Raw genomic sequence first — 25,152 nt, 5'->3', positions numbered from 1 at the left:
TCTCTGGGAACAGTGTCCCCATTCAAGCCAGAAACCCCTCTGCCTCTTTCCTTTTGTGCTTAATCCTCCACGCCACCCCCTTCCCGTCTAAGGAATTTTTATTGTTCCGGAAGAGTTCAGATATGATGTGGAAATGAGATAAAATGCATGTATGTGTGATATAAAGGACAGCAACGAATGCATGTTACATATTTGATTGCGGGATCTACGGCTTTGTACGGCCATATACGTGCCATATTTCAGATTCGAAATCCCAGAGCCATCGGATCCCAAGGGTTTCAGATAAAGGATTCTGGACCTGTCTCGTTCTGTTCTGGCCGTTTCTGGCATTTGTACAAATGGGACCATCCTGTGTGTCCTCATCTACAGCCACCTTTTTCCCTTAGCACCCATATTGGTGTCCCCAATTATGGTCGGGTCATTTTCCCCGTTGCATTGTGTTCCATCCTGTGGACATACAGTTCTTAGTCCATCTGTTCAGCAGCTCAGGTATTCTTGGGTGCATCTCCTGGCCCGTGAGGGTACGGCTCCCCTGATGTCTGTTCCCATCGGGCGTAGGAATGTTATCCACTCTTAGCTAACTTCCAGGGTTTTGCAGGGTGATTGGACCAATTGCTCTTCTTCCAGCAATGAACAAGCCTTCCTGTCCTTGCTTGTCCTTGTCATTGTCATCACTTGTTGGTGCCTGGCTTCTTAATTTTCGCCAATCTGGTGGGTGTAAAATTGTATCTCATTGTGGTTTCAGTTGGCATTTCACAGATTACTAATAATATTGAGCATCTTTTTATTTGTTTCAGGGTCAAATATGTTCCAGTTTGTGGCTCGTCTTGTAGTTCATTTTTAAAATGAGGTTTCTGGCAAAGTACTTGTATTTACTGTTGAAATTATACATTTTCCTTTTAGGTTGTGTTTTATGTGTCATAAGAAATCCTTACTGACCTCAAGATCATCAACATAATTTTGTAGGATCTCTTCTAAAATTGGTTTTGCCTTCACACCTAAGTCTTTAATTTGCTGGGATTTATTTTGTGTTCGGTGTGAGGTAGGGATCCAATTTCATCTCGTCCTCCATATAGATAAGCAACGGTCTCAGGACCCTTGATGGAATAGTTCCACGTTCCCTGCCACCAGCTCTACCTGTCAGGTTTGCACGTGCATGCAGGTCTGTTCTGGGCTCTCTGCTGTCGATAGGTCTCTTGGTTTGCTCTGTGCCCATACTCTGGTTGCTGTAGATGAAGCCAAGTCCTGCGTCTCATAGACCTTGACCCCTCCCTTTCTTCAGGAGCGCCCTGGGCTGTTCCTGGCCTGTCCGTCTTCCATGTAGATTAGTCTGTGAAGGACCCTGTAGGGATTTTGGTAGGAATCGCTGTGCATCTACAGTTTCAGGAGAACTACATTTTCCACCTTGGCTCTCCATATCAGTGATTGTCGGCAGTTCTTTATTTCTGTCAATGATACTTTGCAAATGTCTATTTTTATTTATAAAGGGCTTCTATGTCTGTTATTAGATTTATTCTTTTTTAAGAAAAGATTTTATTTATTTATTTTAGCGAGAGCTCGAGAGAGAGCACATATGAGCAGGTGCACATGAGTGGGGTGGGGTGAGGCAGAGGGAGAGAGAATAGCAGACAGACTCCGCACTGAGCACGGAGCCTGACGTGGGACTCGATCCCATGACACTGAGATCATGACCTGAGCTGAAATCAAGAGTCAGACGCTTAACTGACTGAGCCACCCAGGCTCCCCATGTTATTAGATTTATTCTTAAGTGCAATGTATTTCTGCTGCTATTATAAAAGATATATTAAAAATTACATTTTGTGAGACTGGCGTAAGGAAGTGCATTTGATTTCTCTGCATTGCTCTTCTCTCTAGCTGCTTGCTGAGTGCGCCTGTGCGTTCGGACTGGTTGTCTGTAGAGTCTTTGGGGTTTTCTATGCTGACAGTCATACCTGTGAATAATGATGTTGTGTCTTCCTCTTTTCCATTCATTCATTCATTCATCATATCATTCTCTTTCCCCTGGGCTGACCTTGGCCTCCAGTACAGTATGGGATGGGAATGTTGATGGTGGGTACCACTGTTGAGTGTCTTATTTGCTGTTGGGCTCTTGTGGACGCCCTTCATTGGTTTAAGAAAGTCTCTTTTGTGCTTGTCAAGAGTCTTTATTATGACGGGTTACAGAATTTTATTGAATCTTTTCCTCTACTTACTGAGATGCAAATATGTTTTCTAAAAAAGGTGTGGTGTTGCCTTAACACCTTCTTTCTAGTGCTAAATTCCTGAGATAAACCCAGTTTGGTCTGGATAGGTCGCCTTGTCTCATATATTATTAGATTTGTTGACCTTTTCCTTTTTTAAGGAGGTGTTGCGTTTGTGTTTACGAGAAAGCTGGCCTGTAATTCTTCTTTCTCATGCTCTCCTTGTCTGATTTTGGCATCCCAGTTGTAACCTCACAGAATGAGGTAATAGTTTTCTGTTGCTGCTGTCACAAATGACCACGGACTTGGACTTGGGGGCTTGAGACAAACCCAGGTTTCTTCTCATGCAGTTCAGGAGTTGAAGGTCCTACGTGGGCCTCCCTGGGGTGGAACTGAGGCGTGGCAGGGCTGTGCTCCTTCTCGAGGCCCTGGGGGAGCCAGTTTCCCAGCCTTTCCAGCACCTGTAGGCACCCGAGTTCCTGGGCTGGTGGCCCCTTCCTTCCTCTCCACAGCCAGTGGGCCGTCTCTCTGAGCCCGCTCTGTCCACAGCTCCCTCTTCTGATTTCTCCCCGCTCCCTCTCCACCCGTAAGGGCCCGGTGATTACATTGGGCCCACCTGGAAAATCTGTGCTGCTTCTCCTATTTTAAGGTCTGCTGATCAGCAACCTTAACCTTTACCACATAGCATAGCATTCTGGCAGGTTCCAGGCTCTCGGACCAAGCCTCTTGGGTAGGGGGCATGATTTTGCCTGCCACACGTGGCCTTGGTAAGATTTATGTAAGTGTCCAGTGACAGCAAGAAGGGTCCTGCCCACCTGTCCCTCGGAGCCGCCATCGGCGTCCACAGCTGCCCAGAGGCAGCTTTGGCTCCTGTGTCTTTCGAAGCTCCCAGGAGACTGTGGACAGTGTGTGCTTGCTGCTCGGCCATCAGAGGACGTTTTCCCCCACATGAGGCGCCTGGTTGAGGAGCACAAGGCTTCTAGAGCCAGGCCCAGATTGTGGTCCCCCCACCACCCTGGGCAGCCACTATGGCCTTCCCGTTCCGGAGCGACTGCAGGGCTCGGGGCGCCTTCAACTTCGTCACCGGTGGCTCCCAGGGCAGTCTGAGTTTCAGAGGCGCTGCTGGTGAGCGTGAGGGTCAAGGGTCAAACGCGAGTCCAGCACAGTGTGTTGGGGAAATAGAAACTTCCAGTATTAAATGATGCTAAGGGAGCGTTCTCAAGCTAATACGGGCAGGTGTGCGTGTGCAGAGCTTCAGCTCAGGAGAGGAGCAAAGGAGGAGGAATGGTGCAAGTGTGCACTCACCCGTGTTCCCCCGCAGGGAGGCCGAGGGTCACCCGCCGCTGACCATCCAGGTGGCTGGAGGAGGAGCTTGAGGTGGGTGGTGGATGGCACAGGGCCTGGGATGTTCCAGACTGTCCCTCCCAAGTCTGTGGGCTAGCAGTGAGCTGCGCAGGCCCCTGGGCTCCACGGCGAGCAGGCTGGGTTGCGCTGGTGTGTTTGTTAGAAATCTTGTCTTTAAGGCTCACAGCTCTCATGGGCTGACAGCTGCTCCTTGACGTGTCCAGGGCTGGAGAATATGGGGGTGTCCCCGGGCAGGTGTCAGGGACCACGTTGTCTTGCTGGAGGGTGTCGTTTGAGAACAAGGCAAGGCTCCCTAGCTCTTTCAGATCCAGTTTGGTGTTTTGCTTCAGGGAACTTTGGGGGTTTTCCTAGGACGGGGCACAAGGGTGGTCTTTCTGGCTCCCCAGGGAAGAGTGAGGCTGGACCGGCTTGCTGCTGGCCCCACTGACAGAGGGAGGCCCTGGGCCGGCCCGGCAGCCGTATCCGCAGAGCACTAAGCCCCGAGCCCAGCTGCTTCCTCACCAGAAGAAGAATCCAGAAACATTTGTGTGGCTTCCTCGAGTGGGCTTGTTGACGGGGGCGACCTATCCCCAGCGGACGTCCACAGTGTCTGGAGTGTTCTTGGTTGGGGCAGCTGGGTGGGGTGCTGCGGGCACTGGTGGTGGAGGCCGTGTGCCCAGGGCGGCCCTGGGCCCACGGGTCAGGGCACGGAGGCCGTGAAGCCTGCCTGGGGGTTGGCGCCCCTGCATCGCTCCTTCTCTCCTGGTCCCAAAACTTCCTGCTTCAGGCCAGGCGACCACCACGCATCCCAGCCAGGGGTTCAGTGCCACCAGACTTCTAGATCTTGTCCAGCAGAGATTCCTATGCATCCTGCGGTCAGTCCTTGAAATACAGCAGGGACAACAGATGTTTCCCGTGGAAACTCTCCGTGTGATTCCGATGAAGCCCGAGAAGTCTTACCACCGCTGTGAACCCCCCTTGGGCGAGGCTCCTATCCGGCAGTAACCCAGCAGTTCCACGGGAGAGGGTTCCTTCCAGCCAGCGGGCCCGGGGCGGCTTCCCCTCTCCTCCAGGTCCTCACGGCCCTCCGCTCATCTCCGACTCTGTCCATGGCATGGCTTTAGGGAAGCGTTCTTAAAATGCCTTTTAAAATATTTTTTTCCCCTTTGGGTAACGTCATGCAAAATAAAGCAGATTTTTATTGAGGCCTTAACTCTTCTTTCCTCTTGTTTTCAGTGGAGGTGAAATTCACACAACATAAAAGCGTCCATTTCGGTACGTTCTCCGCGTAGTACGCCCCCCCTCACCGCGTTCCACGTGTGTCCTCACCCCAGAAGAGGCCCGTGCCCATCCAGCACTCACGGCCTGTTCCCTTGGTAATCCCATGTTTGGTTTCTGCTACTATGGACCCCCCTGTTCTGGACATTTCATATAAATAACATCATGCAATACGTAGTAGCCTTTTCTGTCTGACTTTTTCACTGTGTTTTTGAGACTTACCCCTGTTGTAGCATGAATCTGTTCTTCATGCCTGGTTAGGGCTGATTAGTATTGCACTGTAGGGATGGACCACATTGTGCTTATCCACTCCTCTTTTGATGGACACTTGGGTTTCCACTTTTCGGCTCTTGTGAATAATGCTTTTACTCGTGTACTGGTTTTTTGTGTAGATTTACGTTTTCAGGTCTTTTGAATTCTGCCAGAGAGTGGAATTCCGGGCCATCTGTTAATTCTGTTGAACTTTTTGAGGAACCAACCCTTAACTCTTAACTGGAAGTTCTTAATCTTGACAAGAATGCACTTGCTCAGGGTCTCAGCCCACAGCTTCTGTAGCCCAGGCTTCCCGTGGGGTCGTGGGGCCTGTTACGATTTCACCTTCTGGAGGGTTCCATCAGCATAGACGTGGTGAGCGAGCTCAGGGTTGGGGAGGGGTTGTGAGCTGCAGCAGGGAGCGGTCAGTGGGGCGTGGGCTCACAGATGGGCTCTGCTGAAGGAGGGGACCAGGGGAAGGGGGGAAGGGGGAGCCCGAAGTCATTTCAGATGAAGGCAGAGTGGGCTGGGGAATGCCCGTGGTTAACGGGGTGGTTAACGGGGAGGGTGCGCGCTGTGATGGGAGGCTGGGCTTGGAGCCCTGCAGGAGTGTGGCTGCCCCCCAGGTAGGAGTCCAGAGATGAGCCCCGGGGGCTGTGGGGAGGCATCGGGGGGCTGCGGGGCAGGGGCTGTGAAGACCTGCCTCCAGCAGTTGGAGGGAAGGCTCCAGTGGTGGATTTATAGGGTGAGGAGGACTGGGATTGCAGAGGAGGAGAAACCCAGGTGTGGGCTGCCTTGGGGAGTCATGAGAGACCCTCCCTGTTGTCAGGCCAAGGTCACATGGGGCGGGAGGAGGGGGCTGCTGGCTCTGCCCTCTTTGACCCCCGGCCCCTGGTGCCAGGCAGAGGCGCATCGGCCGCTTCAGGGCCTTGCAAGTTCACTGCCAACCCTTGGACGTGTTGAGAGCACATGTGAGTGGCGTGGGGTGTTGGTGGGACACCCGAAGGCCCCTCCTGCGTGGACGGGGCAGGGGCGCAGCATCTTCGCTGGTCGAGTGCGCGCTGGGTCTGACACACCCTGTTCCCATGCGGTGAGCCCGCATCCCGAGATGCAGTTTCTAGGTTTGGCTTTTGTTGCCCCAAGAGGAGAAGCCAGATGCCCTCCAGGTAGCAGATCAAAACAACACGCCTGTTGTCTGCCCTCAGTGTGGCCTCAAAGAAACAACAAACCCCACAGAGGAACGCCGAAAACCCCTTCAAAGTCCCCCGGCTTTGGGTGGGAGCCCCGAGCAGGCCCTCCCTGCCTGTTGTGAGGCCGCGGGAGGGGCAGGATGAGGGACAGGCGAGCAGCCTTTGTCTCAAAGAAAGCGCCCTGGGGATTCAGCCACTGCTGGTAGCGTGGGCTGTCCAGTCAGGCCTGGAAGGCCATTGCCAGTACTAACTGGAGGCGTCTCCCTGTCTCCCTGAGACCCTGGGGTGCATTGGGGTGAGGTGGCAGAGACCCATGGCAAGTGGCCTTGTCCCCTCCTGGCACCGGCTTGGTCTTTAGCTGCTTGTCCCCAGGGCCCCAGGCGTTCAGAAACTGCCCTCTCCTCCCCTTTGTGCTTGGCAGACCCTCCTAGGCCAGGTCCACGGTCCGCTGGGCCCTCCATGCACCGTCCAACAGGCTGGAGCCCTGCCATTTGCTGCCCAAATGACCTCGGCTGGGCTTGTCGGTCAGCCTCTCTGTTCCTCAGGGTCCTCATCTGTGGAGGGCCAGCAGGGGTGGTGGCAGGGAGAACGTTTGCGTTGAGGCCCTGAAGGCAGCCGTGGAGGCTGTGGGCAGGCCACGCCATGAGGATGTTTCTCCTGCATCCACCCCCCACCATGAGCCTGGAGGCCAGCAGTGTTGAAGACCTCCACGTGCCTCTGGAGCCTTGTCTTTCCGCCCCCCCCCCCGCCCCCTGCCCCCATACATTGCCATCTGTCCTGGATGGATGAACATGCCCTAAGTTCACGTTCACCTGGAACCCCCAAATACCAGGTTATCTGGAGATGGGGTCTGTGTAGATGTGATCAAGGTTAGCTTTGAGATGAATTCATCCTGCATTGGAGTGGGCCCCAACCCAGTGACTGGTGTCCTTTTAAGAGGGAATTTGGACACACACACACGGGGAGAAGGCCCCCAGACGACCAGGCAGAGATGGGAAAGATGTACCTGCAAGCCAAGGTTTGCCCGCAGCCGCCGGCCGCCGGGAGGGAGCCATGGGACAGACTCTCCGTCGGAGCTCCAGGTGGAACCACCCTGGGACACCTGATCTCAGACTTCTGGCCTCCAGACCGAGAGGATTAATGTTGGCTAAGCTGCCCAGTCTGTGTGCTTTGTTACGGCAGCCCCAGGACCCTGACACACCCTCCCGCCCATGACGTGCCAGGCCTCACCTCTGTTTTGCTTATTTTTTTTAAGACTTTATTTATTTTGAGAGCGAACAGAGGGAGAGCACAAGCAGGGAGAGGAGCAGAGGGAGAGGGACAAGCAGACTCCTGGCTCTGCACAGAGCCCCAGGACCCTGGGATCATGACCTGAGCTGAAGGCAGACACTTAACCATCTGAGCCGCCCACACGCCCCTCTTTTTTGCTTTTAGTTCCAGGAAGGAGTTTCCTCTCCAACTGAGTGACGACCACCATCCCTCCATGGATACCCCACCTCCCTGCTGCCTCCTGGGGTCGTGTTGTCACCACATCTTGCAAATGTGGCTCTGTCCCCTGTCCCCTGCAGCCTCCCGGCTCCTTGGAGGCCACAGTGTGACCTCTCGCGGCAGCATCCCAGGGTGGGCCCCCCACAGGGGACAAGGTTGTGGAGGGTGGCTTCCATGAAGACCCGCGGAGCACTCACTCGCATTATCTGTGGCTTTGCGGGAAGCACCTGCTGGTGGGCATCCCGCCGCCGTGGCACATTCTGCCATCTGTTCTCTTTCCTCCTGTGATTTGGGGACAACAAGGTGACTCACCTTTGCTGAAGAAAGCAGTGGGAATCACACTGGCCTGATTTGGGGGCGCGCAAACCTGGCTTGTAGCTGTTGTTTACAGCCGCAGAAGAAATGCCTGCAGCAGAGGCTGGGGAGAGCCCCAGGCAAGCTCCGTGTCTTCCGGAATGCAAACGGGCTTTTCAATGATAAACCCGCTGTGTGAAGTAAAATGGTACAGGAAAGTATAGAGAGGAAAGTAAAAGGCACCTAATACCAGCAACCTGACAGCCATCCTCAAAACTGTCAAGGTCATCAAGGCCACTTTCTAAATTCGGCCCTGCTGGCTTTTCGTGAGGACGAGATGGAACGGCTGCAGAGCGCTCGGGGCCCGGCCTCCTGAGGACGCTGAGAACCGGACGCTGCTGACGGCCGTGTCCACCCAGCGCGGGCTGCTGTCAGTGGGGCGGAAGCCGGGCCCCCTCCAGCTGTTAAATGGGGGATGCAGGTTTTCTCAGAATCTGAGGGTCTCCGGTCTGCCGTGGTCGTCAGATGGAGCACCCGGAAATGCCGTGACTTGGGGAGCAGTAATATTTTCTTTTTTTCTTTCTTTTTTTTTTTTAAAGATTTTATTTATTTATTTGACAGAGAGACACAGCGAGAGAGGGAACACGAGCAGGGGGAGTGGGAGAGGGAGAAGCAGGCTTCCCGCGGAGCAGGGAGCCCGATGCGGGCCTCGATCCCAGGACCCTGGGATCATGACCTGAGCTGAAGGCAGACGCTTAACGACTGAGCCACCCAGGGGCCCCAGCAGTTACATTTTCTTGTTGTTTGGGCAAGTTTTGTGACTCAGGGTCCCTCCCGAAGGGGCTCGTGGTGCTCCAGTGCCCAAGAGAAACAGTTCCAGTGTCCACAAGCTTCGGTGCTTCTGTCCCCCGTGATTTTGGGCTTTGTGGGGACTGTGCTGGGGCCACAGTGACAAGGTGGCCCCTGGTTTTGTCATGTGACTTGCCCTCTCAGTGATCCCACTTTTCCAGAAATAAGTGGGGCAGGGTCCCCCTGTGGCTTCTGCGCCCTGGGGGAGCACCCCCAGGCTGTGAGCTACGAGAAGGTGGGAGGGGTCCCCCCAGGGCTCACTGGCCTACACAGATGGCTCTGTGCCCCATGGACCTGGGGGTGCACTTGTGGGGGCACAGGCAGGGAGCAGGTTGGGGGAGCAGATGGGGAGGATTGGGCAGAGCTGTAGGGACGCAGAATTTAAGTTGAGCCAGAAGGATGTGAACTTTGCCAGGTCTTTCTCAGGGTCCCGTAGCACATTTGGGGTGAGGCCTGGGAGGCAGGTGAAGGCCCCTGGGTGGGGTGGCTGCACCTGTCAGGGGTGCTGGGCAGGCTAATGGTGCCACCCCAGAGCCACCCTGGGGAGAGCCCTGTGGCCAGCCCTTGGACAGCTCCTCTGATTCTGGGCTCAGAACCGATGGTGTGCCCAACGTCATAACCAAGATATTCCACCCTTCTGGTCTCACAGTCCTGAGTACCTCGAGTCATGGTTTGCTTACCTGTGTTGGTCGAGGTGCACCCTGTCTTGTGGGTGTCTTTCTAAAGCGGCATTTGCTGAGCGTCTCCTATGTGTGGGGCGTGTAGGCATGCATAGGTTACAGCCAAGGGAAGAAAAACCATCGCCGTAGTGTAGACCAAGGCCGTACCTGGACGGCACCATCCTGGACACTGTGGGGTCTGAGCGGGGCTGGGGATGGGCGGAATCAGAGAGGGTCTCCCGGTGTCTGGAACAGGTGTGGAGGTGGTAAATGAGGCTCAGTGTCCCCGTGGGTCTGGAGCAAAGCGTGTGCGGTGGGGGACTCGGGTGGCACGGGGCTGGGTTGCGGGTGGTCCTGGGATGTCCTGCTGAGCGGTTGGGGGTCCCTGGGGTTCTTTTGAGCAAGACAGACTCAACGGGCGCTGTGTTTTGGGAAGCCGGATGTGGAGGGAGAACGGGGGCTGGGAAGCAGGGGTCAGGGGGCGGTCACCGGTGGGGTAGGGTGTGGGGCTTGGGGGTGCTCGGGCTCACTTCTGCCATGCCGAGTGCCCCTGAGGCGGTTCCCGGGTGGGGCTGGCGGGGCCCAGGAGACCCCGAGTGACCCTGACCCTCCTTGTGTCCCCAGATGGCATCCACAGCGTGGCCGCACTCTGCACCCTGCGGGTCACCATCATCACGGACGACATGCTGACCAATAGCATCACCGTCCGCCTGGAGAACATGTCACAGGAGAAGTTCCTCTCCCCGCTGCTGTCCCTCTTCGTGGAAGGGGTGGCCACGGTGCTGTCCACCACCAAGGACGACGTCTTCGTCTTCAACATCCAGAATGACACGGACGTCCGCGCCAACATCCTGAACGTGACCTTCTCGGCCTTGCTCCCTGGCGGCGTCCGCGACAAGTTCTTCCCGTCGGAGGACCTGCAGGAGCAGATCTACCTGAACCGGACGCTGCTGACGGCCGTGTCCACCCAGCGCGTGCTGCCCTTCGACGACAACATCTGTTTGCGGGAGCCCTGTGAGAACTACATGAAGTGCGTGTCCGTGCTCAAGTTCGACAGCTCGGCGCCCTTCATCAGCTCCACCACCGTGCTCTTCCGGCCCATCCACCCCATCACCGGGCTGCGCTGCCGCTGCCCGCCGGGCTTCACGGGCGACTACTGCGAGACCGAGATCGACCTGTGCTACTCCAGCCCCTGTGGCACCCATGGCCGCTGCCACAGCCGCGAGGGCGGCTACACCTGCGAGTGTCCGGAGGACTTCACCGGTACGTGCGGGGGGCTTCCGGGGCCGGGCGGCGGGCGGGCCTTCTCTGCGGGGTGCCAGGCCGCGGTCCGCACGCTGGGGCTCTGACCGGCCTTCTCCGTCCACTCCTGCCCGGGGAGGTGGCCAGGGGCCAGGCGCGGGCCCTGTGCGGTGTGGGGCCTCGCGTGATGCGGGGGCAGCCTCCACTTAGTGGCACGCGGGCAGGAGGCAGGCTTCCCGCCAAGTGCCCCGAGGTCGCGGTGGACCGCAGGCGATTGGAGTCACCCTCTTTTTTTTTTTTAAGATTTTATTTATTTATTTGTCAGAGAGAGAGAAAGAGCACGAGCATGGGGAGGGGCAGGCAGAGACAGAGGGAGAAGCAGACTTCCCGCTGAGCAGGGAGCCCGATGCGGGGCTCGATCCCAGGACCCTGGGATCATGACCTGAGCCGAAGGCAGACACTTAACCGACTGAGCCACCCAGGCGTCCCTGGAGTCACCCTCTTAATGAGGAAGATTATAGCGTGAGAGCCACCCAAAAACCCACATGCGTGAAGCAACATGCGCTCCTTTAAGTGGCTTCAAATTGGAAGGACTTTATTCCGGCTTTCAGGTTTAATTAGTTATGTAAACAGTGTCACCGGGGTAGAGTGCTGAGCCGTTAATCGTTTGGGTCTGGAGAGACGGTGTTCGTTTTTCGTGCCCCGTTGTCCCTGTAGAGATGACTCATCTTCTCTGCCTTGAAGGTACACTTGCCTCGAGACATCCTGACTAGTCGCAAAGATGAATTGCTCCAAAGGCAGCCAACGACTGTCCTTGCAAACATGTAGGCAGAGCGGTGTAGAAAGGCACGACCTTGCCTTGGCCATCCATTGCGGCTTACGTAAGGTTATGGCCCGTTTGAGAAGCAGATTTCTAGCGGCCTGATGGTGAGCAGCCTGGCGTTCGGGGAAGCTGTCGGATCAGGTGGGACCTCACTCACACCGGAGGTGGCTTTGCGATTCTAATATGGACTGTGGCCTCGGCTGTCCTGTTTAGTATCAACGGCCGAGAAATCGTTCTCTGCTTGTGTGGGACAGGACGCGCAGTTCACCGGGCTTAGAACAGGGGTTTACGGTATGAGCTGGTATTTATGAAGCAGGAAGAGAGTAACCTGGGGGTGGGGGAGGCACAGAGAGCGGAAGACGGCTGTGCCCGGTGCTCTGCATCAGAAGAGGAGGGAGAGAGGGCGTTTGGCAGCGGGGGAAGGTGGGCGTGTGCGCCCCGCCTTGCTGGGTCTAAGCCCCCGCCTGGCCGTAATCTGGTGGTACAGCACTGCCGGAAGGCACCTGCTTGCCTGCCTCGTGTCCTCCCCTCCCCTGCCCGTCTGTGGCTGGCTGGCCGTCTGTCTGTCCCGTCGGGGTCCAGAGGTGTCTCCCGCATTGTCTCTCTGAGTGTTAGCCCCGAATTCCTGGCCACGCTGCGGTATGGTGGTGAGTGGGGAAGGAAGGCTACGGAGACCCCTGGGCCCCCCAGTTCCTACCGACGTTGTTGGGGCTCTGGTTGTGCCGCGAGGCCTGGACAGAGCGTCCATCTCCCCTGCTCCTCCCTGCCCTGGGCTGTGGAACTCCGTGGAGCTTCACCACATGGTGGTGGCAGGTGCCTGCCTCCCTGTCCCCGTTCACTGCGGTGAGCTGGCCTCTCAGCCTCTTCTGAAGTGGCTGACGCGGTGTGCCAGCCGCTGGTGATGGGGAAACCTGACATAAGCGTGGGGCCATGTCTGGGCTGGGTAAACTGAGGCTGCTAGGGACGCGTGGATCCCCGATTCCCTCCGCAGAGGGTCCGACCTGCTGAGTGGAAGGGCCTTCCAAAGTTCATAGATTTCGTTTTCATCACGGGAGTCATTGCTAGAGAAGTAAGGACCGGGAATGGTCCGGTGGGTCATTGCCAGGAGGCCCACTGAGATGCCGTGATTGGCAGTGGCCTCGTTTGAGGGTCTCTGGCCCTCAGATCATCACGTGGGCTTCCCTCGGAGATAAGACGGGCTCCGACTGATTGTTTGTCCTCGGTCCCCCTTCCTCTGGGTCTCCCTTTCTCCCTTTGAACCCTCCTTCTCTTGCGGGCAGTAATTGCACTCATTTGCTGGCGCTGAAGGCAGCCCTGTCGTCGCGAGGGTTTCATTACCTGCTCCCCGGTAAGCTGAGCCCCCGCCGCGGCGGGGAAGCTGGAAGCAGCCCAAGGCCCCCGGAAGACCCCGGCTTCCTGTGCCGCCGACGGACAGGAGACAGGCTGGGCGAGGGAGGGTGTCAGTTAATCTCAGGAGAAGCTCCATGAGTTTGGGGAGGACACCCCCAGCAGCTCTCCTGCGTTGTTCTTTGATGCACGCTGGCCCAGAGCAGCGGCCAGGCCCCGGGGATGGATGCACCGTTGTCATGGGGGAGGACGGCCCCACTCCCAGAAGAGCAGGACAGAATGGCTGCAGGTGTCGTGGACGCCGTCTCCTGGGTTCCTCCTGATCCCGGCAGATGCCTCCGAACGAGCTGTCCCCTGCTCCGGGGAGGTCCTGGAAGGTTTCCCGACTTCCTCGGTGCCGTGTTTATGTGTTGGTTGCTCTGCTGTCACTTTGGGTGCAGATCCCCTTATTTCTGTGCCTCTCAGGACAGCGGTAACTTGCGGCTAAGAGTCATGAGCCTTCAGTGTGCTGTGCTGTTCCAGGTGATCCCCCGTGTGGTACCCCAGTCCCTGCAGCAGCAATAGGCCCCGTTTATAAGCGGGGAGACTGAGGTGCAGAACGGTACAATATCTAGCCCAGTGGCTCTAAACGGGGTAATTCTGCCCCCGGGGACATCTGGCGCTACCTGAGGACATTTTTTTAAAAAATTTTATTTATTTTAGAGAGAGAGAGAGCACATGAGCAGGGAGGGGCAGAGGGAGAGGGAGAGAGAGAATCCCAAGCAGACTCCGTCCTGAGCCTGGAGCCCTATGTGGGTCTCGGTCCCACGACCCTGAGATCATGATCTGAGCTGAAATCAAGAGAAGAACGCTCGACGTACTGAGCCAACCAGGCGCCCGCCCGAGGACACTTTTGGTGCTGGGGGGTGGACGCCAGGCGTGCTGCCCAGCGCCCCCAGCGCCCAGGACGGCCCCACACAGAGAGCCGGCCCGCCAGCGAGCGTGTGCGGGTGTGGAGGAGTCCACTGCTGCGGCCGCGTGGTGGGGCAGGACTCCAGCCCAGTGCTCTACCTCTGGGCTCCGGCTCGCCCACCCAGTGGACTCGTCGGGGGCGACCTGGCCGGGCTGCCCCATTTCCCTGCTGACCTGGCCCTTCCTGCAGGTGTGTCCCAGCTTCTTGCAGGAAGCGTGATGGAGGTGGAGTGCGGTGATGCTGAGCAGGCCAGCCGCCCTGAGAGCCGTCACCCTGCTGCCCGAGGGGCCGGCAGGACGCTGTTCCTTCCCAGAGACACTGGACCTGGTTGAACCAGGGCCTGACTCCGAATCCTGGTGCTGCTGCCTCTGCGTCTGTCCCCTCCTATGCCCTCAGCTGCTAACGCGGAACGCTCCAGCCGGCCCTCTCCCCGTGTCTCCGACAGCCCCATGAGATGGGGACAGTTGTCATCCCGTTTTCAGAACACCAAGGGGCAGAGCTGGGTGGGGGGACCGGGGATCTCGGGCAGGCCAGGCTCGTCCTCCCTGGGCTCACAGGAGACACCCCCCCACGCCCCCCATGACTGATCAGCAGCCACGTCCCGACGATTGTGCCTCTACGTCCTGTCCCCTTCTCTCCACCGCGAACCAGCGCACCCGGGGCGGCGGCCTCAGCCCTGCTTCTCCCACCCTGTCAGTTGCTAGTTGTGGAGTGCCCAGACAGGCCGGTTACAGGTGCCCTGGTCACGTCGGCGCCGCTTAAGGTTCCCAGGGTCCCGCTGCTCTCATGCGTAGTCTCCGATGGCCCTTTGCCGGCCTTCCGGAAACACGCCGTTCTCACTGCAGGCCCTGCGTGTGGAGCGCACCTTCCCCCCACGTCTTCCCCCATCTGTGCCCCCTCATCGCAGCCCCCCCCCTCATGTCTGCTTGGTGCCATCTGCTCCCACCTCAGTGCCGGGTACACAGAAGGTGCTTAATCAGTGCTGTGCACAGATGATGGAGTCGGGGGTGACCCGGCTGGGCCCGTTCATCCATGTAGGCCAGAGAAGACGTCCTGGGGTTCCTTCTGTATTGTGCTCAAAGCAGTGTCTTTGCTACTTTGGTCACTGAGCTGGGGGGGGGCAGGAGAGTCCCTTCTTGGGTCGGGGGGAGGGTCTGAGGTATTTATGGCTCTGTCCTGCTGGTGTGGCGGCTGGCCGAGCTCCTGCTCTCACCGCACAACCATGTGCTAATGCGTATGCTCCCAGGCTTCTCCCGCACGAGCGTCTTCTCGTGGAGAACTGCGAGCTGATTTATCGTCCAGATGAACGTCTGCCCGCGGGGTGCATTCCTGAGAACGCAGCAGCTTTGATATCACGGGGGGCGGGGGCAAGGGTCTCCTGGATGCTCAGCACTCCGCCTGTCGGAGGGGAGGCCTGGCGGTGGCCGCGCCTGGACCAGGACCACCGGGGTGCCCCCCCACCCCCAATCGCTCTGGCCAGGTCTTCTGTTTAGGGTCCTGTTTATTCTGGAGCATATGATTTTAGATCCCTGGGCCGCTTGCCTGGATTCAAAGTGTGTTTCAACGAATCCTGGAGAAGAGCCCTGCCTCCGAGCATGAAGCCCGTGGCTGTCCCCGGGCTCCGATGTCCATGCTGTGGACGCTGCATCACAATGGGGGCTCCTCAGCTGAGATTTAGCCTGGTCTGGGGGTCAGTGGGTCAGTAGCCACTTGGGAGAGTTTCAGTGATGCTGGATCTTTGTGCTAACTGCCCCTGGGTGGAATGTCCCAGTTGTCCTGTGTGACAGCCTTCCAGGGACCCTGACTGTCCCCCGTGGTGGCCTCCCCAGGGCTGGGGGCCCTGACTGTCCCCCGTGGTGACCTCCCCAGGGCTGGGGGCCCTGACTGTCCCCCGTGGTGGTCTCCCCAGGGCTGGGGGCCCTGACTGTCCCCCGTGGTGGCCTCCCCAGGGCTGGGGGCCCTGACTGTCCCCCGTGGTGGCCTCCCCAGGGCTGGGGGCCCTGACTGTCCCCCGTGGTGGTCTCCCCAGGGCTGGGGGCCCTGACTGTCCCCCGTGGTGGCCTCCCCAGGGCTGGACTGTCCCCCGTGGTGGCCTCCCCAGGGCTAGAGGCCCTGACTGTCCCCCGTGGTGGCCTCCCCAGGGCTGGGGGCCCTGTCCCCTATGGGGAGCTGTCCAGGGCCAGGACATTCTGTGTAAGTTCAAGGCTAGAGAAACTGCTGGTATAAAAACCTAATCATCTTTTCTGCTAAGAAAAATGTTTAAAATCAGTTCTGGCGCTTCTTGGATTCTGTTGTTAAAAAAACGCATGTTACTCCAACCGCACGTTTATCTTGAATTCTGTTGTCAGAGTCACGATATTGCCATCATCATGTGATACACGAACGTGCCACATGGTCCCAGGCCGACCCCACGCCTCCGTGGAGGCTACGGCCGTCCGCTGCGCCGCGAGGAGCATCCACACAGCACAGGGGAGGGGGGCTCGCCGGCAGGAGCCGCAGTCCGCGGGATTAGAGGCCCCCTTCAAAGTGGTCATCAGCAAGGCGGGTTTGGTCCCGAAGCCAGAGAGTTCATCGTCACTCACAGTGAAAATCGTGGCCTAGCCCGTAAGGAAATCTCAGAGCAGAAACGGAGTCCTTCCTGAGGAAAAGGTGCTTTTCGGGTAGTGGGGGTCGCTGCGAGAGCTGTGCTCTCGAGCTCCTCACCCATCCTGTAGGTCTGGCTCTTTCTCCAGATTCCAGGTGTGGCTATCCAGCCTTTCTTTCATCTGTTATTGCACTTCTGGGTGACTTCGTTCTCCTTAAAATCGTGTCCTGGGATCCCGGTGTGGGGAGATTCTGCCAGGAATCTCCACGAAATTCATAGTCTCCTCTCCTGGGCCACGTGGCCGTGGGGGGCGAGGACGATCCTCAGGCCGACCCTGCATTCCTCCTCAGGCTCCTGTTAGCTTCCTGGGGGTGGCCACACAAAGGAGCTCACACTGGGGGGCTGGAAATCGCAGAAACACGTTGTCTCGCGGTCGTGCAGGCCCCAAGTCCGGGACCGAGGTGGGGGCCGGCCCGCACTCCCTCTGGAGGCTCCAGGGGAGGGTCCTTCCTGCCTCTTCCCTTCTGGTGCCCCAGGTGGTCCTCAGCGTTCCCTAAACTTGTAGATGGCACCTCTCCCTGGCCTTCCGCCTGTGTGTGCTGGGTCTGTGTCCCAGTTGCCCGCCCTTTGAAGGACAGCAGTCCTTGGGTTAGGATCCTCCCTCATCTAGTGTAATCTCGCTTTAACTTGATCACGTCTGTAAGAACCTATTTCCAAATAAGATCACAGTCACAGGTGCCTGGGGATCAGGACTCAAACCTATGATTGGGGGGGGAATTCCACATGCTTCAGGGCTGCTGGTGATTGGCAGTGGTGGCCCCTTCTTGTCAACTGCTTGCCAAGAGTCCCCTGGGGCCAGAGGGCCCTCCTGGGCGGGAGACAGGCTCCTGTGGTTTGTTTTCCTCTTAGAGACCTAAGCCTGAGAGCACAGGAGACACAGTCCCTCCTGCCCAGCCCCGAGGTGGATAGGTGAGCCGGGCGTGGGGCACGAGCTGGAGAGGAGCAGAAGTGGAAACCATCATGTCCAACCACGGCTAGCGACGTGGCCCGAGGACGTGCCTCCTGCAGGCCCAGCCCCCCTGGGCCATCACACCGCACCGTGGGAGGGGGACGAGGCTCCGGGAGAGCAGAGGCCGGGCTCACCCAGTCGCCCCTCAGCCAGGGTCCCGCAGCTGCTGCCCCAGGTCCCACAAACAAGTGGCTTAAACAGCACGGGTTTATTCTCTCGGGATTCCTTCTGGGGGCTGGGGGGAGAACCTCCTTTTCAGCATCTAGAGGCTGCCTGCACTCCTTGGCCCCTTCCTCAGCTCGCCCCAACCCCCGCCTCCGTCATTCCAGCTCCCGCCGCTGACCCTGGGCCCTCTGGGCCCTCCCTGTCCTGGGGACCCTTGTGATCACCGCAGCCCCCCTGTGATCCAGCATGGCCTCCCCGCTCAGGCCCCCCATCTGAACCACACCTGCAATGCCCCTTTGCAGTGTGAGGTCACATATCCTCAGGCTGCAGGGGTAGGATGTGGATATCTCTTTTTTTTTAAAGATGTATTTATTTGAGAGAGAGAGCGCATGCGCACATGAGCAGGGAGAGGGGCAGAGGGAAAAGGGGAGAGAGAGAGAAGCAGCCTCCTCGATGAGAATGGAGCCTGACGTGGGGCTCGATCTCACGACCCTGAGTCATGACCTGAGCCGAAATCAAGAGTCAGATGCTTGGGGGCGCCTGGGTGGCTCAGTCAGTGGAGTGTCTGCCTTCAGCCCAGGTCATGATCTCAGGGTCCTGAGATCGAGCCCCGCATCGGGCTCCCTGCTCAGTGGGAGTCTGCTTGTCCCTCTCCCTCTGCCTGCCATGCCCCCTGCTTATACACTCTCTCTCTCTCTGTCAAAGAAATAAATAAAACCTTAAAAAAAAAAAAAAAAGAGTCGGATGCTCAACTGACTGAGCCACCCAGGCGCCCCAGGACGTGGACACCTTTGGGGGTCCATCATTGTGCTGACCATACCCCTGCCCCCCAGCAGCACTTGGCACCACTTGGCCCTCAGCAGACATTTGTGGCAGGGGTGAGTAGGTGAGGCCTTTGCCATGGTGCCCCCGTGGCTGTTGGCTGGCCCCGCTGTCTCTCTGGACATGCGGCATGGGCCGAGGGCCATCGGGAGTTGGGGGCAAGTCCGGTTTGCGTCCCTGACCTGAGTGTGACAACCCCAGACGTCCCCGGGGAGCGTGGTTTCTGGTGGCATCCACTGCCCGTAGCCCACAGCTGAGCCCTTTCCCTGGGGTGGACAGACAGCCGGCTCTCTGCTGTGCCCCCCGCGGGGTGTGCGGGGCCGGATGGTAAGTAAGGCAGGACTCATCACGGAGCCGCCGAGCACAGCTGGAGGGAGGGAGTCTGTGCTAACCAGGGCTGTTGGGCTCTTCTGCTGACTCCGAGCCACAAATCAGTGGGTTCTTTCTGGACATCGATCTGTCCCAAGGAACTGTCCCACCTCCCCAGCACCCCGCGGGAGGTGGAATTCGAACCATCTGGGGGCTGAGCGGCTGTGTGTATGGATGACGGAGGTTTCCGTCAGCATTCCAGCTGAGTTTGGACACGTTTGCTGTTTGAGAACTGGCACGGTTTCCCTACAAACCGATAAAGTGGGGGGACCCCCCCTCCCAGCCTCGAGGCATACAGAGGCCAGCTTTACCCTCCACCACCGGGTTCTGCCCCACGGTCAGCGGGACTGTGCCCGACCCTCAGCCCTCCCTCCATCCCTCCTTCTCTCCTGCCCTCACCCACTCACCACTCTGCCTGGGCAGGCCCTGGGCCTCTGTCCCCCTCGGGTGCAGGGCCCCACCCGTCCCCACCTGCATGCCCTCTCTCGGGGAGACCTCCCCACGCCCAACCTCACTCCCATCCTCAGATGTCCCTGTGTGTCATTAGAGCTAAATCACAGTCCTGTGTCCGAGATGTCATCTCGGAGCTGGTTCGTAAGACGTTGCAGACAGACGCCCTGGCCACAAGGCTCTCGGGGCCTCCCCTAACAACCTCTTCCCAAGCTGGGGGCCCCAAGACGAGGATGTTTCCATGCCATGCTGCTACCCCAGCTCCACCCCAGCACCCAGAGGGGGGCAGCTGCAGGGGCCCAGATGGGCACACGGGGGGCCCCGGAGGCCCCACCACAGGGACTGTGGCTTCTCAGTGTGTGAATGTCCCCAGGGTGCTGCGAAGGCTGTGTCCCATCAGGACCAGGGGAGGTTGTCTGGGGCCCAGGCTGCCTGAGTGAGGACCCTTTGCCAGGCTCTGCCTCATTCCAAGGGTCCTGACACCTTCAAAGCTGCCACCAGTATCCTTCTGAGCCCACATTCCTGGCCCGGCCCTTGACTCGGAAGGACCATGACTTTGCCTCAGGGGGTTTGGAAGTGCCTTGTTGAAGGGGCCGAGATGGGGATCTGGGCACTCAGGTCCTGGTGGTCAGCTCAGCTGAGCCCGGTCACCATGTGCGGGCGTCCAGCGCCCTCTGCTTGGCCTCCCCCACCAGTCTGGGCAGCCCAGCTCCGTGAAGTTCACGTGTGTTCCTTCAGCGCCTCCTGGGGCCTCAGCCACTGCCAGCGAGGGCCACCACAAGGGCCTGGGGGGCAGAGGGCACTTTGTGTTCAGCAGCTGCTTGCCCACTGAGACTCAGGGAGATGCTGAGAGGTTCACGGGCTGCACTGTGCTCTGGGGGCCGGAATCTGGCCGGTCCCCTTGGTGTGATTAGGATTGGCTCAGCGCGTTTCCCTGGGGCCCTTAAAGCAGCAGGAATGCGTTCTCACCGTTTTAGAGGCCAGAATTCTGAAATCGAGGTGTCACGTCCCTCTGGCGTCTCTGGGGAGGGTCCTTCCTTGTCTCCTGCAGCTCCGGGTGGCCTCAGGTGGCCCTGGGTTTGTGGCCACAGCCCTGGAGTCTGCCTTCGTCCTCACATGTGTGAAAAGGACATGGGATAGCTGGGGTTTTCTCATCTCAGGACCCTTAATTTGATCGCACATTTGCCGTGTGAAGTGACGTTCACAGGTTCTAGGAATCAGGACATGGACATGACTTTCGGGGGCCACCGTTTAGCTGACTTCAGGGTCACTTACTTCCTGTGGCCCCCCACCCCCTCATGGGCATGAGGAGAGGGAGGGTGGGGAGAGCACCCTTTACTGAAAGGAGGGGTCCTCAAGTGTGGCCCGCGGCTGGGACTGGCTGGGCCGCGTGCTGCTGGAACCCTTCTGTTCTAAGCACGGGGAGTTTGAATTGCACACTGATTATTCCGGTTAGCCGGGTTTCAACCCTCAGACGTGTAGGTGACTCTGGTAAGCAAAGCCAAAGCTGTGGATAAGCCAGAATCGTTTTTCTTTCCTGCTGGAATGCAGTTTTTTATTTATATTTTAAAAAATTGGGTGTGTCTGGCGTTCTGGGAAATTGCTTCAAAGACAATAATGAAGTCATTTGAGAAGGCCCAGAGAAGGCCCAACCCGGACAAGCCTGCAGTGGTCTGGGCTTCCGGCTTTACCTCCCTCCCGGGGGGGGGGTCGGGGGGGCAGCAGGTGTCCGGGCTCTCTGCAGAGGCCTTTTCTGGCAGCCTTGCCCCATGGGGGAGGAGGCTCCAGGGCGGAGCCGGTCACCGCGCGGTGAGAAAAGTCAAACAGCGGAGGAGGCGGGGGGGGGCGGGGGGGGAGGGCTGTGGGGGGCGAGGGGTGGACGGACAAGGCCTCCAGTCTCAAGAAGTCAGTTAATAACGGTGGAGTCAACAGGAACAGCGGGCCAGTGCTCAGCTGAGAGCTTTACAGGATCAGCTCATTTCAGCTCGACACCAGCCCCCCAGGGGCTAGGGATCGCTCCAGGGCAAGACCCAGAAATCCTGCCTTCAGAGAGGGATTGACAGCAGGGGAAACTAAGGCACTGGTCGGGAGCTTGCTGGGGAAAGGTCCGTCCCTGGCAGGGGCGGGGGTGGAGGGCAGTGCCAAGGCCCCGGTGGGCGGGAGGAGGGATGGGCAAATTTTCCCAGGGTTTAAGCATTTCGGACGTACCCTCCCCTTTTCAGACACCCTGAAGCGTCCCTTGTCCCTTGTTCTCTGTGCTTCTCCTGGGAGTGAAGCTTCTGACATGAACCACGCTGTTGGGTCGTGTCTGTTTTGTTAAGATGCAAGACCCCTTTTGGTAACCTGATCTCCACTGTGGGGACGGGTCGATGGGCTTGGGGTTGGCTTCAGGTTCTGTGTCCTGATGTCTGAGGACCCACCTCTGAGGCTGTCCTGGGTTGGAGATTCTGGGCCCTGCACCCTCTCCTGATGCTCTGTCCTCTGCATGCCTTACTGATCTGCAATTCTGCCTCAACTTCAAGCTTCAAGAGTGCCTTGTACGCTTCATACCCGATGCCTTCTCCCCTGGCTGCCTTTGGAAGTCCTCGTTTTTCTAGGTCAAAGCCCTTAGCTAGATCTTAGGACTAGAAGGGAATTGTCGTTTTGTCTATAGAACAACGTAAGTGCTCCGATTTGTACACGCCCTTCCCCTCGTGGGGCCGTCCCCAGCCCTCCTCCAGTCCCGAGGGTCTCCGTCTGGCTGCACCCCCCTCTCCGGGCTGGCTGGGACCCTGTTGTCTCTCTGTCTCCGGCCCTGAGCTGCCCCGCGTCAAGTTCCGAAGCCGGCTCGTGGCAGGTGCTGGTCCGGGTCCCATCAGCACCTCCCTGCATCCAGCCCTGCCTCTCCGCTCCTGTCCTGCCGTGACCGTCACACGCACGTGTGCACACACACCGTCCACACCACGCACACGGCACACGCATACACGTACACACGCATCACACTCACACACATCACACACCTATGGACCGCACACGCACACACCCCACACTCGCACACACACCCCACTCCTATGCCCTCTGTTTCCCGTCTTGGTCGCCCGCTGGTTCTCTACATAGTGAGGACAAGGTGCCTGGGTACCCCTTCCTCGTTCACAGACCTCCTGCTCAACCATGGCGTCCCAGTGGCCGGGCCCGGGCCCTCCTGTCCTCTGCTTGGGCCCTTTCTGGGGCTGAGTGGTCGCCCTGCCCCTCGCACCACGACCCCCTGATGCTTGGACAGAGCCCAGCGCAGAGGCTCCCACACCCGGGCACCATCTCTTCTTCCCATTTGCCTTATCTTTAAGGAATTTTTTTGTTACGTACAAAAAATGGTATGTTTTATACCCTGTGCCAGGCCTGGCCTCGGTTTCCCCATCTGCAAGATGGTGTCATAGAAGAGTCCCCATACCTGGTGCTGTGGAGTTTAGAGCAGTAAGGAAGCAAGTGAGGGGCTTGGCCGGGCCCCTGCACCCTGCCCTCCGTAACCCTGTGTTCCTAGCGGTCACCTTGCAGGTGAGCCCTGGCCTTCAGGCCTTTCAGGCTGGGGCTTCTCCAGGGGATTCAGCCCCCTCAGACAGAGGGTCTGTGGCTCTGACACCCAGGGCTGGGGGCCCTGGGCAGGCACGCAGTGTCCCCTCACTCCCAGCCCCAAGCCTGGTGTGGGACAGGTATCCCGTCATGGGCGTGTGCATGAGGCCATGGGGCTGGAGGGGCCTTGACTCCTGGGAGCTTTGGTTTCATAGTTAAGAATGGTTTCGGGTGGTGGGGGTCCTTTCCAAAATTTCTGCTTGGGGTTCTGCATTTGTGGCCGTGACCAGGAGGCTGAGCCCTGTGTCGCTTCCCTGCAGGGGGCTTGTGGTGCTGTGCATGCATTATTGAGCACAGCTATCAGTTTGCTCAGGTGAACCTGATCCTTGGCGTGGGGGTGGGGCTGGCAGTCATCTTGGGAGGGGGGTGCTCAGGAGGAGGAGGGAGAATCGCCCCAGAGTTGGAATGGCCTGGAACAAGTATTTGACTCTAAGCAGGATGTTGGGATGGGAGAAGCCCACACTTCGTTTGAGTGAGAATTCCCAGAAAAGGGAAGGTGAAGCTAACTCCGGATAGGAAACGCATCTGAGAACACTTGGATTTCATCTTAATGGTTGTTTCTTATAAGAGCTGTATCAAAAGTTAAAGATATGGGGCTCACTAAATTCAATCCATCTTCGTTACCTAAAGTAAGATGATTTTTAGCATTAAAAACTATCTTATTGCATCTCTCCTGAGCTCAGTAATGTCAAGTTGGTAGCTTGAAATTGGCCGTGGGGGGAGTGTGCACACCGTGGAAATGGGAAAATGCTACAAATAGGGCTCCCCCCACCCAGGGCTGGCTCCTAGGACTGGCCAGCACCCCACTGCGTGGGACAGACCGAACACTCAGAGTTCTCACTGGTCTCTTCTAGAAAAGGCTTGTTTACCTATAAAAATAATTCTTTGTTCATTACGTCAACATTTTCCCAACACGGTTTGAATCAAATACGTGAATTATGTAAGGTTTTATAATTTTGTGCAAGCATTAATCACTGGCTTGGACCCGGGGAAGTCCTGGCATTTCATGACTTCACTTCAGGAGCATTTGTCGGGCGCCCCCTCTGTGTCTGGCACCCTCTGTGTGCTGGACATTCTTAGGCTTGGCTCCAGCAGCCCCTGCCCCCACCCTGGAGCCAGAACACACTCCTAGAGGGAAGCTTCTGGGCCCTTTAGTGTCTGTCGTGGGACCCTGGTCCTGGTCAGGCGTGTGGGTGAAGTTTGCTAAGGGGAACATGCCTGAGACGGGGCTGCATCCAGGCCAGAAGAGAGGCCAGGCCCCGAGGAAGACGGTCACTGTTGGGTTATGCCCAACGAGAATGTTGGGGCCCCCTGCATTAACCTGTTGCATCCCCTGACAGCCCTGTGAGGAGGGAGACCAAGTGGCCAGAGCGTGGGGCGTGCAGTGGGCAGGTATGGTGTGCACAGGGGCTAGGGGTGTGGCTAAGGGCTAGGCCCCGGGGCAGAGTGGGGTCTTCACGGAGCCGCTACCGGGCAAGGCCAGCATTCTGAAAAGCTCTCTCTGGTGTTATGTGAAGCACAAGCAGGTTTGTAAGTTAGTGGGTGGCCGGCCTGGGTTCAGGGTGTCCATGGCGAGGTTGCTGTGTTTGTGCAGATGGGCTGCATAACCAGGGGTTTGGGGAGCCGTGGAGATGAGCAACACGAGACCCCAGGAGGTGGCTGGGGGGTATTGATGGGGATGAGGGGGATGGAGGGGGTGGCTCTGGGCTCTGGGCTTGCCTGTCCTGGACAGAGGGTGCAACCTTCCCCGAGGAAGGGGACCCTGAGGAGAACAGCTTTGACAAAAGCAGGATGGGGTTTGAGGTCTGGGCTTTCTGGGGCAGTGGTTGGGTTGGTTGGGGGGGCCCAGAGGAGAGCGCCTGAGGCCGGGCCGTGGGGGTGGGCACTGGCCACAGCTGGCCCGGGTGCTCCACCCCTCGCTGGCCTTCGGACCAGGTTGGGGAAGAGCGCTCCTGAGGGTGGAGACACCAGAGAGTCACTCAGAAGCCGGAGCTGCAGCCCCACAGGGTCAGATGCTCTTCCCTCGGCACTACACACTGAGGCCAAAATTTACTGTGCTCGTAATTTTAGGACAAACACGGACGACTGCTGTAGTAGGTTAAGTAGTGTCCCCCCCTCAAATTTGTGTCTGGAACCTCAGGATGTGTCCTCATTTCAAAATAGGGTCTTTCGAGTTGTATTAGGTGAGGCTCTCAGGATGAAATTATCCTGGGTTTGGGGTCTGCCCT

General features: G+C 58.1%; 1 protein-coding gene across 3 annotated transcripts in view; it reads left to right on the top strand.

The window, feature by feature from the left end:
• The window catches only part of CELSR1 (cadherin EGF LAG seven-pass G-type receptor 1), a 140,629-nt gene that overhangs the window by 43,334 nt on the left and 72,143 nt on the right, over window positions 1-25,152 (top strand). For all 3 annotated transcript variants that reach the window (XM_078076755.1, XM_036072825.2, XM_078076756.1), the window contains exon 2: window positions 10,180-10,818. In XM_078076755.1, coding sequence (XP_077932881.1) covers window positions 10,180-10,818 — 639 coding nt within the window. The remainder of the gene's footprint in view (window positions 1-10,179; window positions 10,819-25,152) is intronic.

Source organism: Halichoerus grypus, chromosome 6, assembly GCF_964656455.1.
Source record: "Halichoerus grypus chromosome 6, mHalGry1.hap1.1, whole genome shotgun sequence".
NCBI classification, from domain to species: Eukaryota; Metazoa; Chordata; class Mammalia; order Carnivora; family Phocidae; genus Halichoerus; species Halichoerus grypus.
The sequence above is the reverse complement of the archived record's forward strand: the minus strand, read 5'-3'. Positions and strand labels throughout refer to the sequence as shown.